The sequence below is a fragment of the Bidens hawaiensis genome, unplaced genomic scaffold, assembly GCF_021521415.1.
Source record: "Bidens hawaiensis isolate Kalapana, Puna unplaced genomic scaffold, B.hawaiensis_p1.1 tig00001484_1, whole genome shotgun sequence".
Classification (NCBI taxonomy): Eukaryota; Viridiplantae; Streptophyta; class Magnoliopsida; order Asterales; family Asteraceae; genus Bidens; species Bidens hawaiensis.
Window position 1 is genome coordinate 120,734 of NW_027491084.1, and position 16,873 is coordinate 137,606.

Below are 16,873 nucleotides of genomic sequence, written 5' to 3' on the forward strand. Positions count from 1 at the left end.
ACAACAAGGCTGTTAAAAAATGTGAAGACTTGCAAAATCAAGATCAAGCTATATGTTTTGCATTTGAAAAGATGACTAACAAGGAGAAAAATCCGATTGCATGCTACAATTATTGTTTCTAAAGCTTTACTTAACAGTGCCTTATCATTCCGTGGCCATGATGAGTCCGAAAAGTCATATTACAAAGGGCATTTCTTGGAGTTGCTACAATTATTGGGTGAGATCAACAAATCAATTGGTAAAGTTATATTACAAAATGCCCCAAAGAATAGCCAAATGACGTCTCCACAAATTCAAAAAGAGGTTATTAATTCTTATGCTCAGTAAGTACTAAAACAGATTTTTGAAGAACTTGGTGACGATGTATTTTCTATATTAGTTGACGAGTCTAGGGATGTTTCTAAGGAGGAACAAATGGCTTTGGTGTTGAGATATGTGGATAAATTGGGACTTGTTAAAAAACGGTTTATTGGTTTAGTTCATGTCAAGGATACTACGGCCTTATCTCTTAAACATGCTATTGATGAATTATTTGCTCGATATAATTTGAGTTTAACTAAGGTTAGAGGTCAAGGATATGACGGTGCAGGCAATATGGCAGGTGAGTTTAATGGTTTAAAAGGTTTGATTTTGAAAGAAAATTCTTCTTCTTATGTTGTACATTGTTTTGCTCACCAACTTCAACTAGTTGTTGTGGGTCTTGCAAATAAACATAATGAAATTTGGAGATTTTTTGAAGAGGTGTCGACTTTGACAAATGTGGTTTGTGCATCTTGCATACGAATAGATATGATTCTGGAAAGTCAAAAAGAAAAATTGTAAGAAGCTATTGGTCGTGAAGAAGTTGAAACCGGGAGTGGTTTAAATCAAGAGCTTTCCCTTGCAAGAGCCAGAGATACACGTGGGAGCTCTCATCATAAAACACTAACCCGTTTGCTTCAATTGTATCCGTCGATTATTGAAGTATATTAGAAACCACGGTGACACTAATGTGAAGCAAAGACAAGCAAATGGAATTTGGAAATACATGAAGACATATTGCATATTATTTACACTTGCTGAAGTATGTATTGGGGATTACTAATAATTTGTCTCAAAGTCTTCAAAAAAAGGATCAAGATATAGTTAATGCAATGGAGATCATTAAAGCAACTAAGTAAGAACTACAAGCATATAGACTTAATGGATTTGATTCACTTTTGAAAGAGGTAACATCTTTTTGTGAAGAAAATGAAATTGAAGTGCTCGACATTTTGGATCAATATGTTGATCCAAAATGTAAAAGAAAAAAAATGGGCATCGCCAATTGTCATTATTATGAGTTTGAGAATTTCAACACGGTGTTAGATATGCAAATTCAAGATCTTGGCAATCGTTTTAACGAGGTAACCACTGAATTGCTTATGTGTATGGGTAGTTTGAGCCCGGATGGCAACTTTAGTGCATTTAATGAAGACAATATGTTAAGGTTAGCGAAGATGTATCAGAATGATTTTAGCTATGAACAAAGAGAAAATCTTAAGCACGAGCTCCGCATATACATTGCTAATATAAGAGAGGATAAAAGGTTTTTCAACATGAATGGTATATCTACTCTTGCAAAAAAATGGTTGAAACAAAGAAACATCTTGGATATCCGTATCATTTGTTGAAACTAGCATTAGTTCTGCCGGTTGCAACGGCAAGTGTTGAGAGATGTTTTTCTTCAATGAAGCATGTGAAGACAGATTTGCACAGTCAGACGGGTGACGGTTATATGAATGATGCTTGCATTTGTTATATTGAAAAAGAGCTCTTTCTTTGAAAGTTGCGATTGAGATGCTATGAAGCGTTTTCAAAACATGAAAACGCATAGGGAACAATTATAATATGTAATATCTTTTCTATTTAATATGACTTTGTATTTTATTGAATATTGACGGTGTACTTTTGTTATGATGGTGATATTATATTTTATTTGTTTGACTGTATGACCGATCCAATCCGACGCGACTCATTTAGGCCCAAAAACTTGAGGCCGGAAAAAAATCGAATACCGAAAATCCCGAACCCCTAAGAAGAAATTCGTGGCTCTGCCACTGTGCACACTACAAGAAATTTACTCTAACCCGATGGGCTCTATACCGATGACGTATGCCAGCTGAATTAGAACCCTATACCAACAACACATTGTTGGAATTAGGTTTAAAAAAAATACAATTTTTTTTCAACCCTATAACAATAAAATGTAGTTGGAATAAGGTTAGCAAGAAAGTTAGCGTCAGTGTATACAAAAAGTAATTTAAAATGAAAAATCTATCCCGAATCAGTATACCCTATTTTTGTATTTTCAATTTTCTTTTATTAGCATAATAAAATATTATTTAATATTGTTCTTTATGCCAAACACATATCGTCGGCAAAGTTAACTTTTATATTTAGTTATTTTTATTACATGTTAAAACATAAAACAGTGTCACATATTCCCACCATATAATACACTGACGACATGTTGTCGGGATAAGGCTTTAACCCTGATTATACATACCGGTGTTCCCCCCCTTTTATTCTTTACACAACACAATACACCACAACTGTCCCTCCCTTCAGCTCCAAAGACAACTACCTCGACGTCGTCTCTCCACCGATTCACCTCCTTCACCAACGCTGTTTGCCTCCACCATCGCCTGTCGACCACGGTGAGCCGCCTCCTCGCTGATTCCCTGCCTCCACTGACGACACCGTTGTCTGCCTCCACCTGACACGCCTCCACCTTCGTGAACATCTCGGTTTTAGTTTTCATCATTTTATTTAATATCTTTAACCTCAAATTGTCCATAGAAGTTAATATAAACTCAAGGTAGGTGTAGTTAACTTGACTTTTAATAGGTGCTAAAGAACTTGTCCCGACGACACTTCATCGACGTAGCCGGTATATTTTTTACGATCCTTTAAAATTTTACACTGTGTTAAAAATGGGCTACGACTACGCTTTTTCAAAAAAAAATGCCTGGCTACACTTTTGCTTAAAAGCGTGGCTAAAGGTCAAATTTTGCATTTCGACACGTGGCTACTGTCTAGCAGTTCATGGCATTTTTCCACACCTAAAGAAAAATACGTTACGAATGCTTTTAACAATATGAAACATTCAGCCACACTTTTAGAAATAAATGTGACATTTACTAGCCTGACGAGGAAAATATGTGGCCAAATGTGACCAATTGCCACGATATTTGATTTATGTGACCGAAAACACAGCCTATAATCGCACTTAGAGAAAAAAAATTGCAAATACGTTTACTAGAGCCGGATCTAGATCATTGATGACATCATGATGTTCGGATTTATGATTATACTGTTATGATGTTGATTACTTTAGTATGTGTGAAGTGTGTGTGTTCTGGAGGAAATTGGACAGAGTAACGAGATGCAAATACGATTAATGGAACTGTTATTACATTAAGAATATCTTACAGTTATATATAGGGATGATCACATTCGTTAAGTTAACACTTAACGAATGTGTCATTCGTTACATTAAAGACTACGAATGAGCATACTCATTCGTTATGCATTACAAATACGAATATCCTACATTCATTTGTCTCATTCCTTAAGCTGGGTTAACGAATGACACTTATATTTAGACGAATGTGACACATTCGTTACTAGGTAACGAATGTGCCTTACAATTAAGGCGAATGGGCAGAATAATACATTTACCAAAATGCCCTTTACATTAAAACATAATATAATAATAATAATATAAAGATCGAGACGCTCGAATGATGTATCAACAAACTCCCCCTCGTCTCGAGCTCTTCATACTTTACTTCTTGAACATCTTCGTTGTCCAATCATTGCAGCTATGGATCTTGAACGCGTAGCAAACACGAACCACTCGTTGAAATTGCATCGCAAGATCATAGTCGCTTACGTTAGCAAATCGGATCTGGCTGTGAAATAAAGCATCGTTATCAGACTCTGATAAGTTAACGAGCCACATGGGGTCAATAACCCGAATGAACTGTGTGTTCAATCCAGATCCTAATACGATTACCGCTTCACCCGTTCGATTGTCGTAGTACCACGGGTTGAACGACGTGAACAGACTCTGAGGGAATGTCTTCATCGGTGCCCTCTACATCGTCTTTGGCAGCTCCACCTGCAATATCATTTTTCTCCAGCCGGTGCAAGGATCTATCTCATCAATGTACTTGTGATTCGGCACCTGTGGCTTGAAGAACTTGAAACCGTAACGGGTTTCATGTAGGAGATGATCATAGAACCACAAGGCCCACTGGTCATTTCCCCAATTCACGAATGGTCGGTTGGCCAAGGTTCTCACATCATATCGTGGCATTGTCAAGACGTCACGTATATGTTTAAAATAATACAAGCCGTGTTCCCACTTGATCATGTATACCTTAAGTTCTGAGTCGTATTGCCAGCCACCATATCACCTTTCACGTTCTTCGGACTCTTGTACTTTTTCATCTAGTATGCAGATGCTCGGACCTTCGCTTGTCTAACTTCTTCTTACTCGTTGCATCGAAGTGTCTCGATCATTTTCTTCATCCGCTTGACGTTATGCTCAAACATACCATCTAAAGCACGTTTCCGCTTCTTTTCTTTTGCAGACAAGTGACTGGTCTCAGCTTCTTTGTCCCACTTGTCTCTTTCTTGTCTCAGACATTCCTCTGCTGCTTCAAAATGCTCGGTAGTAAAGAATGGAATACCCGAATCAGAGTTATTCGAAGTATACATGTCGAGATACTCCTCAGCAGTAACGTCTCCCACTTCCACCTCGTCATACTCTGGCACATTCCCACGTGGAATGCCAGGATTATCACTTTCCTCAAACTCAATGTCCACATCCACAGATTTACCTAATTCCTCAACCTCATCTTCATTCAGATCCAGAAGCAGAGCGATTTGATCTTTAGTCAAAGAATGATCAACAAATTCACCCTCTTCGATCTCATCGGCATTCACCATACTACGCACAACGCCATCCATACCCACAAATATAATCATATTAGCCGTTATCGTATCGATCGGCTTGGCTCTCGTATAATCCTTATAAGGAATAATCTACAAATTATTCCCGCCACTACAGCCACCACCACTCGTTCCAGCTGTATTATTGCTGGTCACCACCAACTCCACCACCTTCAGGATCCTGATCATCATTCTTCAACTTCTTCAGTTCATCTTCTTTACATGTTAACTGTAGAATGATCTCATCCTGCTTGTCTAGTCTCTCCCCCTGAGCAGCAACCAGGGCTTTCAACTCCCGGTTTCCTTCTGAATGAACTGAATATGTCTATACATAGTCCACTGCTCAGCCCGCATCTGTTCTTGAAATAAACGATCTGCTTGCATCTGTGTTTGCTGCAGATGGATCAAGTTCAGCAGATCAAACAATTGTGCATTGGGAGACATGTGGTAGAAGTTTGGATGTACTGGTTGCATCGGACCCTGAGGACGATTGAATGACATAAACAAGTGCTCAGGTCTCGGCAACATAGTAGGACTTGCAGGAGTAGTAGCTTGCGGCTGTGGACTTGGCATCTGTGCAAGTACAGTCTGTAGAATATCTCCAAACTGAGGATCAGACATTGCAATCGTCATCAATGTCATAGTATGAGGCACCGGAGATGTAGGCATAGGAACCGGTGTCAGAGAACGTGGAATCACAGGAGCAATAGAAACAGGAACAGATACAGGTGTAGACAGTCTCACAGTAGGCATAGCCGGTTGGCTTGGAATATCAATATCCGAACCACGTCTAACCCTCTACTTTTTCGATTTATCAGCCTTCTCAACCATAAGCTCCTTTCCCTTACGCGTACGTTTCTCAACATAAGACAAATCAGCACTAAGACCCTAACCACCATCATTACCACCATCATCACCACCACCTGTACCACCATACCACCTTCACGCTACGAATCGGAATTTTTGTGAGCCCAGCAATCATTAGGTGGGGCTTCGTAATCGACATTGGCAAGATGGCCAATCAATCTCTTGTACCTCAGCCGATCTTGTAAACTCTGGTTCCTGTACGTACGTAAACGCCTCATAGTTTCCAGGTTCATGGGTTCCAGCTTTTCATGAAAAGAAGTGAGTTTTGAAGTCACTTAGTCCATGAGACTTTAATCTTTTTGCTTCTAATAACTATTCAAGAAAATGAAAAATGTATAATATAATCGTAAATTAGCTCCAACTTCATTCATGTTCTTTCAAATCACCCACCAGCTCATAATATAATTACTTTTACAAATAGTTTCTTGGGCGGGAATATCTCATAGAATAGTAACCAAGTTTCAAAAGTGTTCCAATTAGGTCACTCATGCAATTTTTCTCCAAACCGGGTCACTAAATCTTCAAATCAAGTCTCACCGATTTTTTTGTGCGTCAAGAAAGAAATGGAAGATAAGATGTGGGAATCGGAATTTGCAATATATGTAGTTAAATTTAAATAATTTAAAAAAACGTTAATTATATTAAAATTTAAAAATAAACAACAAAATCAATGTCGCCACTCAACGTCAACATAAAAAAAAGATAAAAAGATTTCCTATATGAAACAAAAAAAAAGAAAAAATCCTAAAAGTTGAGTGACCTGAATAGAACACGTTTGAAACTTGGTTATTATTCTATAAAATTGCCCCTTCTCTAAAAATTTGTTAGAAATTTTAAAAAACCTCAAACATCACATTCTCCATCTCTATCTTCATCGTAACACTTATTTATTATTATTTTCTTTTTGTTATACACTCCAATCATGATGAGCCCAAGAAATCATTATTGGAGTGTATGACAAAAAGAAAACAATAATAAAATATAAAATAAGTGTTACGATAAAGATCGAGAATAAGAATGTGATGTTTGAGGTTTTTTAACAAATTTTTTAGAGAAAAATGTATTTTTTTAGTTAAATTATGTAAATAGAAAAAGAATAATGAAATGTTAAGCTCTTAAGTACTTTATAATATTAGTTCACAATAATTAACCAAACAAATAAGCTTCTAAAACCTTACAAGTTTCATCATTAAAATAACATGACACCAAGTAAAAACAACGTATTCCTCAACCATGTTCTTACACCGGTTTTCCTGTCTACAAGTCCGACAAGAAACAAAGATAAGCTTCAACCTGACGGGGGAGGCGGCTGTGGTGGTGGCATGGACATCATAGAAGGGTGACCTTGACCGCCAGGCATCTGCTGCGGGGGCGGAGGAGCCCTCCACACATGCTGACCAGCCATACCGGCTGGCGGTGGAGGCGGTCGGTTCATCATCTGAGGCATGTTTGAAGATGGAGGTGGTGGTGGCCTGAACTGCTGGAGATGCTGTGGCTGCATGCCCTGAGGCTGGCCCATCTGCTGCCATTGTGGCGGTGGCACCGACATTTGCATTGGCGGGTACATCTGGGCGTGTTGTGGAGGTGGAGGGATCGATGAAATAGCTTGAGTTTGTGGGACTGCACCGTTAGCGAAAGGCCGTGGAGGAAGTGGATTACCGTTTAGTTGACCGACCTTGGGAAGTGTAGGAGGGCCGCTTGCAAATAATGTGTGGGGCCTACTTTTCTGAGTGCCCGGGTTGGCGCTTGCCAGGGTCCTCTCTACATAGGCATAAAAATGTAAAATCACCATTTAAACCAAGTGTTATAAGTAAATCATTATTTAAGTGATGATTTAATTTGTTAAATGAGGTAAAAAGGCTAACCTGCAGGGGTGCCATGACGTTCTCCCTTTGTGTCTTTCTTGTAAGCATACGACACGGTTATCTGGCGATTACATAGATACTGTCCGTTCATCGACTACACAATTAATAACCAAGAATTTTATCGTTAGGAAACTAACAATATTAGTTTATATATCATCGTGAGGTCAAGAAAACATTTATAATAACACGTAAGAAAAAGGCATACCTCTATAGCTGCATCTGAAGCCTCAAAAGAGTCATAGCTAATGAATCCAAATCCACGGGAATTTCCTGTTTCGGGATCTCTCATTATCTGAAGCAAATAATAAGTTGACATCATAGTGATCTTGTAAACTAGTATTCCTAGTGCTACTCTAGTAATCGAATATTACTGCTAAAAACTTGATTATTTAAAATTTAAAAAGTGATTATTGTAGCTGGTTTAATTATTTAAAACAATATGTATTACTATTAACTTACACATGGATTCCCATAGTCTAATATGTTATTGTGAGTTTGTGACAATACTGATATTTATATGGTGATAATAAACCTTTAAAGCAACAACCCAACAATGACCAGAAACAATACAAGTATCACAAACAATAATGAAAACGAAAAAAGTTACCTTGGGGTTCGTCACGATAACTCCGAAGGCACTGAAAGTATCATAGAGCAGTTTCTCGTCCACATCCTGCAAAATATTGTGACAAGTAGTGATTAATATTTAATACAAGTCAACATAATTCATGTCAGAAAAGATTAATGAAATTCATGTGTATTAAAAGGAATCTTACAGGATCCAGGTTTCCAACAAAAAGGTTTGCTCCTACATCCAAGCTCTTCTTATCTTGTGATGCCTGCAATGCAATGCAAAACAAAATAAAGCAAAAATCAAATTCATATAGTGTTTTGCACCTATGACAAATATAAGGGAAAGTATTTTAAAAAAATTGAAAACAATACCTTGTTCACTCGTATTGGCTTCCCATATAGCTTGATCATGTTGAGAACTTTAATTGCCTGCATGCAACATCAGACACAAATGTCAACACTTGTAACTCAAAGCAAAAGTACACCAAAACTCACAAGCCTATTGAAGCAATCAAACTTACATTTGTAAAAAGTTTTTATGCAGCGTGCATTTAAATAATATTGAAAAGAAAGCCAATTAAGTTTGGAAAACTTTATTAACATGCAAAAAGTCTGAAAGTCCACCACCAACACTAATAGTGAATTCAGATGCCACTATTGAAACTCGAGCACAAAGAATTTCCACAGCTGATCTAGCTAGATCTGGATATTTATATCGTTGAGATCTATAAAAATTAAGTGTACAAATGGAAGTAGTTATTTTACCAAGAGGTATTAGGTTACATAAATATTGTAAATTGTAACCTCACATTTGAGGTAACCTGCATGTTCCATTACAATAGCCAAAGTAAACTTTTTTGTTAATCTGTTCAAATTGTTGGTTGTATAATTTAATAAACGAAAACTAATTTATGATATGTAGATATTTATAATAGATATCCGTACGTAAGCCATATACGGAGTTTGATTCCTCTGAAATTACAGGTTGTACACATGTACCAAAAAAATTCAAGATAACAGGTAAAGGTATGTTTGGTTGAACGTAATGGAATGAAGGAGGAATGGAATCGAAGAAGGAATGGAAGGACAACGGAATGAAATGACTCATTACCGTTCCTTTGTCATGTTTAGTTGACCTATAGGAATGAAATGAATTATTATTTTATGTTGTTTGGTAGCAAAAAAAATAAAAAACAATAAAAAAACGAATAAATGAAATAGAAATGATAAAAATTGCAATGCCGATGGTGGCACCGACGACGGTGGTGGTGGCGGCGGTGATGGTGGTGGTCAGGCAGCAATTGTAATGGTGGCGGTGGGTGATATCACGGTGACATTGGGACATTGGTGGAGGCGGCGACAGTGGTAGTGGTCAGGTGGTGGCGACAGCGATGGTGGTCAGGTGGTGGCGGTGGTGGTGGTGTGGCGGTGACGGTGGTGGTGGTGACGAAGGCGATGGTAGTCAGGTGGTGGCGGAGGAGGCGGTGGAGGTCAGGCAGCGACAGTGACGGTGGCGGTGGTGGTATGGCGGTGGTGGTGGCGGCGGTGGTATGGCGGTGGTGGTGGCGGCGGTGGTGGTCAGGTGGTGGTGGCGGCCGTGGTGGTCAGGAGGTGGCGGCGTTGGTGGTGGTCAGGTGGTGGTGGCAGTGGTTGTCAGGTGGTGTTATCTAGAGAGTAAGGTAGAAGAGGAATGGAATGAAAAAAAAAAGGGGGTGGGAAGGAATGGAATGGGATTCCTTGTGTAATCGTTGATTCCATTCCATTGACCAACCAAACATTCAATTTTTCATTCTCTCGCAATGACTCATTCCATTCCATCTCTCATTCCTGCCTACCAAATGCTACCTAAATGTCTAGGTTGTATTTTTTATATATTTAATAATTTTAAGATAGTTTTAATTTTATACAGTTATTAAGATAGTCCAACCAAACCGGTATGAACCAGACAACTAGTGAACCATTAAGAATTTAAGATGATCGGTACAATGTCCAGTCCCATTTTCCAAGCATTGGCCAAAATCTAAAAGAACTACTTCCATTTGTATACTCAAAACTTCAGACATCTCAAGTTCTCAACAATTTAGATATGTAGAACTGGCTAAAACAGCTAATAATATTATTTGTGTTTTTGTTTCAACGTTTGCATCATGCTCTAGTCTTGTTGTAAAATTCTATCAGACTACTAGTAAGTATAAAGATAAACACAGCACACCCTACACATTAGGCATTAGTTCTACTGTTACAGAGTCTGTATTACCTCAGTTAGTCTCCCAGAGACCCCGGAAACTACTCACAGTTTATGATTTCTCATTAGACATTAATAATTGAAAAAAAATCACAGCAACAAGTAATACTTACATAGTCTGCATCTTCTTCACTTCGGAACTCGACAAAGCCATACCCTTGGTGGAGATTAGTGACTCTATCTTTCGGAACATACACATTAACTGAAAAAGAAATTGCACAAGTCAGTACAAACTATTCAGAAATACATGTTTCAAAGTACAATTGTGAATGTTATTCCAACAATGTAAATCACATTGTCAAGTACAAAAATAAGACTAGTGATGATGATTCATGAGTAAAGTTATTCATGTTTTGTTTAGGCCCTTGCTAAACAACGTGGATCAGATTGGTCCGTATGAGTTAGTGTATCACAATTTTATAAAACTGATTACTGTTCCTGTATTCTGCTCAAAATGTTGTTCACATAACAAATGTTAAAAACTTACCAACAGGGCCAGCTTGAACAAACAACTCCCAAAGTAACTCTTCACTTGCCTGAAAAGAAAGAAATAAAATAGCATCAGCTCTGCCTCAACTAACAAAAATACACAAAAAAAATAATAAATTATTACTATATATAAATAAGAACTTTGGTTCCGCAAGTAGCCTATTGGGCCACTTGGCAGCACCGTCTGATCGATGAGTTTTATTTTTTTACAGTTCAGTTACCATAATAAGCAGTTCAGTTACCATAATAAACGTAATGGAAACCGAACAAACGTCAATTTTTTTTTATTTTAGTTTCGGTACCATAACAAGCCTAAAAGAAACCGACCAAGTTCGTGCAAACTCGCGGTGTTATTTAAAGTTCATGACCGACAACGCTCGGGTTTTACCAATGCACAAGTTTACCAACTGACAACCCCCACCCCCCCCCCACCCCCCAATATAAATTAAAAAAAAAATTGTTCATTGTTCCACCTCAATTTTTATATTTTTTTCGTTTTTTAGTTCCGGTACCGTAACGTACGTAATCAAAACCGACCAAATTCGTGTCAAGTTATCGCCTCAATGCTCGGGATCACAACGCTTGGGTTTTACCACCGCCCGGGTTTGCCAACCAAATAAACATCGTCTTAAATATCTTGTTTTCTTATATTTTAATGTTTTATATGTTAATTTGACAAATTAATTTTTTGGGTTTTAACGCTCAAATTTTACCAATGGTATCTATATCGTAACGAACGCAGCCGATACTAACCAAATTCGTGTTGACTCATCGTTGTAACACTCGGGTTTTACCAGCGCCCGTGTTTCAACACAACGCGCCGGGTAGAAAAACTAGTTATAAAACAACCCCGCAAAAGAAACACGTAATTGTGATGTAAAGCCCATCCAATTTTATATAGAAGATTACAAGTAAATTAGTAATCCATTTGTTTAAAAAGATATATAAGCTCACCTCTAAAGATCAAACTTAGTACTTGTTACAAAACTATCCCCAAATGTTGCAAGTGTATATCACATACTCATCAATTATTTCTCAATACCTATTTTATGCAAAATGCAGCCTGCTTGTAACATATTTACATACACATATCACCTAATGAAATAATGTACAAATCATAGCTGTCAAAGGCGCAAGGTATAAAGGGTGAGCCTTGGGCCAAAGCGCAAAGACACTTAAAAAGTAAGGGCATGAGATAAGCAAGGCGCATAGCATAAACGTACAACTTTTTGGGGTTTTAGACATGTTGTAGACTTATTTAGGGCTAGTTTCAGACCAGTTTGCCGAGAATCTCAGCAGAATCGCCGCCTAGGCTCGCGCCTGAGGGGCGTTTGACAGCATAGGTACAAATGTCTATCTAATGAAAGTAAAGGCCTGATTAAAATAATATAGTAAACAAGCAAAAAGTGGATCAAGTATGAAACCGAAGCCGAAATTAGTCAGGCAGAGTGTAGTCCTATCAGAGCAAGTCTAATAAGTTTGTTAATTGGCTCGTAAACTAGGGTTATTCAACTTAGCAACGAAATACAAATACAATGAATGAATTAATAATATTAAAATATGGATGGTAAATAATAATAATAATAATAATAATAATAATACCTGAGGATCGAGATTGCCGACGTAAGCGGTGGCGTCTTGGTTCCGCTCGGCCGAGTGTTGACCTAGGAGATTTGCTCCCACGCCCGGAGCTATTCGAGTCGTCATCCTCCTCTTCGACTATTTCTAAAACCCTAGCGCTACTTTTCAAACAATCCAAATCAAAATCCCAATTTTTATAAACATACTTAATATAAAAAAAAATATTAATATAATAATTACGTGTCATAAAAATAATTTTTTTTAAAATTAAAATGTATATAAAAGAGTTTATGTTTAAAAAGTAACTAACATTCAATTTTTGAGACATCTTCGTATTAAAGAAAACTATAATAATTTTTTTGTTACTTTTTTTACAAATATTCAATGTTTAATAAGCCTTAAAAATCATAGACAAATTTTTCATTTTTTATATTTAATATAAGACTATCGTGATAATTGAACATCAATGTATTTATAAGGACATCATGAAAGCTGTTTAAAAAAAATCTGGTGGGTTTCTTTTGTCTATGGCTGGGTATGGAATGTAAAACATTTTTGTGAAATACTTTAACTACATCTTTCAGATTTAAAGTCCTTATTGTTTTAAATGTTGCTTCCAGTAGCATTGCCTCATTATTGTATATCGATGGAAGAACAACCCGTTCTCGATTTAAAATTCAAATATATTTGACGATATAAAGCGACTATATTTGTAATACATTTTTTTACATAACATAAAGAGACTTGATTATCTTTATTTTTATTTGTATTAAATTATTCATTATAATTTATACATTAACTTATCTTGTATAATACACGGGTTTCTAAAGCCAGTTATTATTATAATACATAAAAGTAAAAAGTTTTTTTTTAGTAACTTTCTCAATTTTTCACTTTGATTATTTTTCACCAGTTTTGGATATAACTATTTATATGTAAAACTACGGTTAATAATAGTATCAATTGTTTCATTACGATTGTATATTAGTGTGAGTTTTTCAACGAATCAAACCACGTTTAAATCGAAATTAAGATGAACAAGATATCGATGCTCGAAGACGTATGTATAAACATGTGAAAGTTACGAAAATTGGAAGAAAAAAACTAAGAAACAAGTGGGAAGTTGCCCCACGTAGGTGAAGGGGTGAGCATTTTAAGGATATTGTTTCCTTAAAAAAAACGCTTGTGGGACCTTAAGAGTGCGAGGCACCTTAAACTCATACACATGCGTGACGTGGGGATAGACATTGATCGGTCATTTATGATCAACTCTGTTTCACTCTAATTTTATAAATACTAGGAGATTATTAGTTGCAAGATACACCTAAAACACCAAAAATCCTTCGCAAAACATATAGCAATTTCTAGCAATTGTTCATCTTTCTTTTTTCTTTTTATCTTCGTCTTCATGGTTAACCTTCGGATGATAGAGTCATCTCCGGAAATACAAACTGTTTATGTTGTTGGATCCTCTGAGAGACTTTTAAATTTGTTTTAAGGAACTCACGTTAAACACGAAGCCTCCGCCGATTATATATGTCTTATCTCATGTGTTTTTTTTTTTTGTATTTTCAGTTTATCTTAACGGTATTCTTACTATATGGTTTAACTAGAGGTCGCCCTCGACGAGTTGCGCAGATTAAAAGGTTCAAATACACATATAACATAATACATCACAATAACTTTACAACCATACCACGTTACTTTTCCATTGCTTAATTTAGTATAAAATCTATACATACAAAAATCTATTTATATTTAAAAAAAAACAAAAAAACATATTCGAACTCGGGTCCTACAGCTTACAACAACACAATAATACCATCATAGTAGCTTCCATTTTTGTTACTATTGTTAGTTTCAATTCAATAAATACAAAAGCATATTTTGAAAAAAAAAAAATTTAAAAAAAGAACTTATTGGTTGCCACATAGCAGGCACTGATTGGACCTATATTCGATTTCCTTTTATATATAGTATAATGCTTTGTTTCTGATTTATGTATTATAGTTTTTTTTTTAATTTATTTATTCAATATATGAACAACTTCTTAAAGTCTTAACATAAATTATAGACGTATTGATGACCCTTTAAATAGGATCGAAGCCTAGCCCTACCGGACTCTAGCCACGTCACTTGACTCCAAAGCCCGTTCGATCCTTGATCGAATCAAAAAATCTCCAACTAATATAATCAAAAACTTTATTGAACTCGACCTTTAAAACACATGAATTAACTTTTCGTATTCTTTCCCCAAGCCAAGACTTCTGATATAATGTTTAATATATATTGTAACGATTCCGACGAAACCAGGTATACCCTAACCGGTAGACAATAGTTACGTTATATTTAATGTCGGGTACATGAATTACCATAGTAATTATACGAGAATACATGGTTCACTGTATTGATTGTACGTGAATATATAATTCATCGTATTGAATATGCGATTAATCGATCGATAGTTATTGAAACCCGAACGAATCGAGGGTTCAATTATAGACGATATCTATAATATTTAGTGACTTTACGAAGTATTAAAGCTTCGGGATAAGTGAATTAAAGCACAGAAAAAGAATTTTCGAGTTAATGGTACGTCGGTACATTAAACGAAACCTTCAATACCAAACCGAGCAAGAGACGATAGATCAAGCCGAAAAAGATGCGCAATTATTAATAATATGATGTTTTAAGTTAATAAATGTCATGGGTTAAGTTTTAAAGTTTTTAAATCGGTTTTATATAAATTTCATTTTTTAAGCCGAAAACGACCGTTTTAGCCTCGTTTTAAGCTAAATTAAACATTTAACCGAAAAACGAACTGAACCAGATTATCCAAAACATTATCCGGATTCCCAAAATCTGAATGAATGGCTAGAAATGGAGAAGTGGGTCCCACCCCACCTCCCCTCCTTGTCCGATCGGAATAAGAGTATACACCCCTAGCCCTTTTGTTTTTTTTTACAAACATTTCCATATTCTCCTCCTTCCCTTCCACATTATCACTCAAAAATCCAGAATTTTCGCAAGAAAACCGAGGTAAAAATCGAGTTATTTACGTGTTCATCTTCTGTTCTTGAGTTTATTTGCAAGAAAATGAGGTTTCAAGTGAAAAAGGGTGAAAACCCGAGATGGAAACCGATTCTTGCATGATCAAGTGATGTATACGGGTTATACAAGGGATCTTGGTCCAAGAAAGGAGTTAAACGAACCAAAAACGAATTTTTACGGTTTAAATTTTAGTTTTGAAACAATAACCGAAACTATAGTGTAAGAGGCTTGATGGTGAGTGTAACTTGCTTGGTATTGTGGTATGTTGGTTGTAGGTTCTGCACTTAGTGGTAGATAAGGCGGAAAGACGGGTTTGTAGCTTGTAGTGGCGGAAAACAAAAGGTATATTCGGTTTATGTTCGGTTATGAGTGTTTTGGACAGATTGTGGTACGTTTAGAGTTAGGTCACGAAATTTTACAGAGGTGTTAGATACATGAAAATATGAGTTCTGTGAAAATTTGGTAATTTTTGGATAAAGTATGAATATTTGGTGAATTTAATGCTCGGTTTTGGCTAAAAAATGGTGAAAAATACTTAAATATCATGATAAATTCTGGAAAATTCCAGATAAGCTTTTGATAACATGTAAAAGTCACACACAAAATTTTAGGTCAGTTGGAGAAGTCTAAGTAGGTCTTTCGGTTAAACGAGTTCTAGGGTTTTCTAGCTCGGTTTTAGTGAAAATGGCATGTAAAAAGAGATTCTGGTTCTGGAAAAATTACAGGGGACTATGGGGATGGCAGGGGTCATCCAGGAAAAATTTGGGATTTTTCTAAGGTCGTTTGGTATTTACGACATATTTAGTGTTTAAATGGTGTTTAAAAATAGATAAATAAACTTTAAATATAAAAATTAATTCTGGAAATATTTTTATAAAATTCCCCACTGTCAAAAAGTGATTTGTGCAAAATTTCAAGATCCGAGATTAAACGGATAATTATTTGTGCTAAAAAGAAAATAAAAACAAACTTTTAAGGCTTAAAACGCGTAAACCGGTAAAGTTCGCCTAAACGAGCTGACTGGTGTATAAAAACCCTAAAAATGAACTATTTTCATATAACTGAGTTGAACAAGTAAAAATAAATCATCCAAAAATAATTCGGATGATTTGAATAATTTTATCCGATTTAACAGTTTCCGGTGCACTAAAGACGGAAACGGGTCCCGCGACCAATCGGGGCATCTAAACCGAGCTCTAATTTCACAACTTTAATTAAAATA

The 16,873-nt window shown here is 36.3% G+C and overlaps 2 protein-coding genes across 2 annotated transcripts; one reads left to right on the top strand and one right to left on the bottom strand.

Annotated features, from left to right (window-relative positions):
- Positions 1-414: 414 nt before the first annotated feature.
- On the top strand, positions 415-1,652 carry LOC143580372 (uncharacterized). Its single transcript, XM_077063417.1, has 2 exons — positions 415-601; positions 1,207-1,652. The coding sequence occupies exons 1-2, from the start codon at positions 415-417 to the stop codon at positions 1,650-1,652; spliced, it is 633 nt and encodes a 210-aa protein (XP_076919532.1).
- A 5,352-nt stretch (positions 1,653-7,004) lies between these two features.
- Positions 7,005-12,756, bottom strand: LOC143580394 (uncharacterized). Its single transcript, XM_077063428.1, has 9 exons — positions 12,622-12,756; positions 11,018-11,066; positions 10,644-10,732; positions 8,658-8,714; positions 8,489-8,551; positions 8,320-8,385; positions 7,918-8,004; positions 7,713-7,806; positions 7,005-7,608 (listed from the first exon to the last, which is right to left on the bottom strand). The coding sequence occupies exons 1-9, from the start codon at positions 12,724-12,726 to the stop codon at positions 7,136-7,138; spliced, it is 1,083 nt and encodes a 360-aa protein (XP_076919543.1). The 5' UTR covers positions 12,727-12,756; the 3' UTR covers positions 7,005-7,135.
- Positions 12,757-16,873: the final 4,117 nt, after the last annotated feature.

What these genes read in the sequence shown, in the direction of transcription:
- LOC143580372 (XM_077063417.1), top strand. Translation starts at nt 415, where the DNA reads ATGGCTTTGGTGTTGAGATATGTGGATAAATTGGGACTTGTTAAAAAA. An exon ending in CGGTGCAGGCAATATGGCAG is followed by an intron (nt 602 to 1,206) that starts GTGAGTTTAATG and finishes CACTTTTGAAAG; the next exon opens with AGGTAACATCTTTTTGTGAA.
- LOC143580394 (XM_077063428.1), bottom strand. Translation starts at nt 12,726, where the DNA reads ATGACGACTCGAATAGCTCCGGGCGTGGGAGCAAATCTCCTAGGTCAA. An exon ending in TGTTCAAGCTGGCCCTGTTG is followed by an intron (nt 10,733 to 11,017) that starts GTAAGTTTTTAA and finishes TTTCTTTTTCAG; the next exon opens with TTAATGTGTATGTTCCGAAA. An exon ending in AGCCAATACGAGTGAACAAG is followed by an intron (nt 8,552 to 8,657) that starts GTATTGTTTTCA and finishes ATTGCATTGCAG; the next exon opens with GCATCACAAGATAAGAAGAG.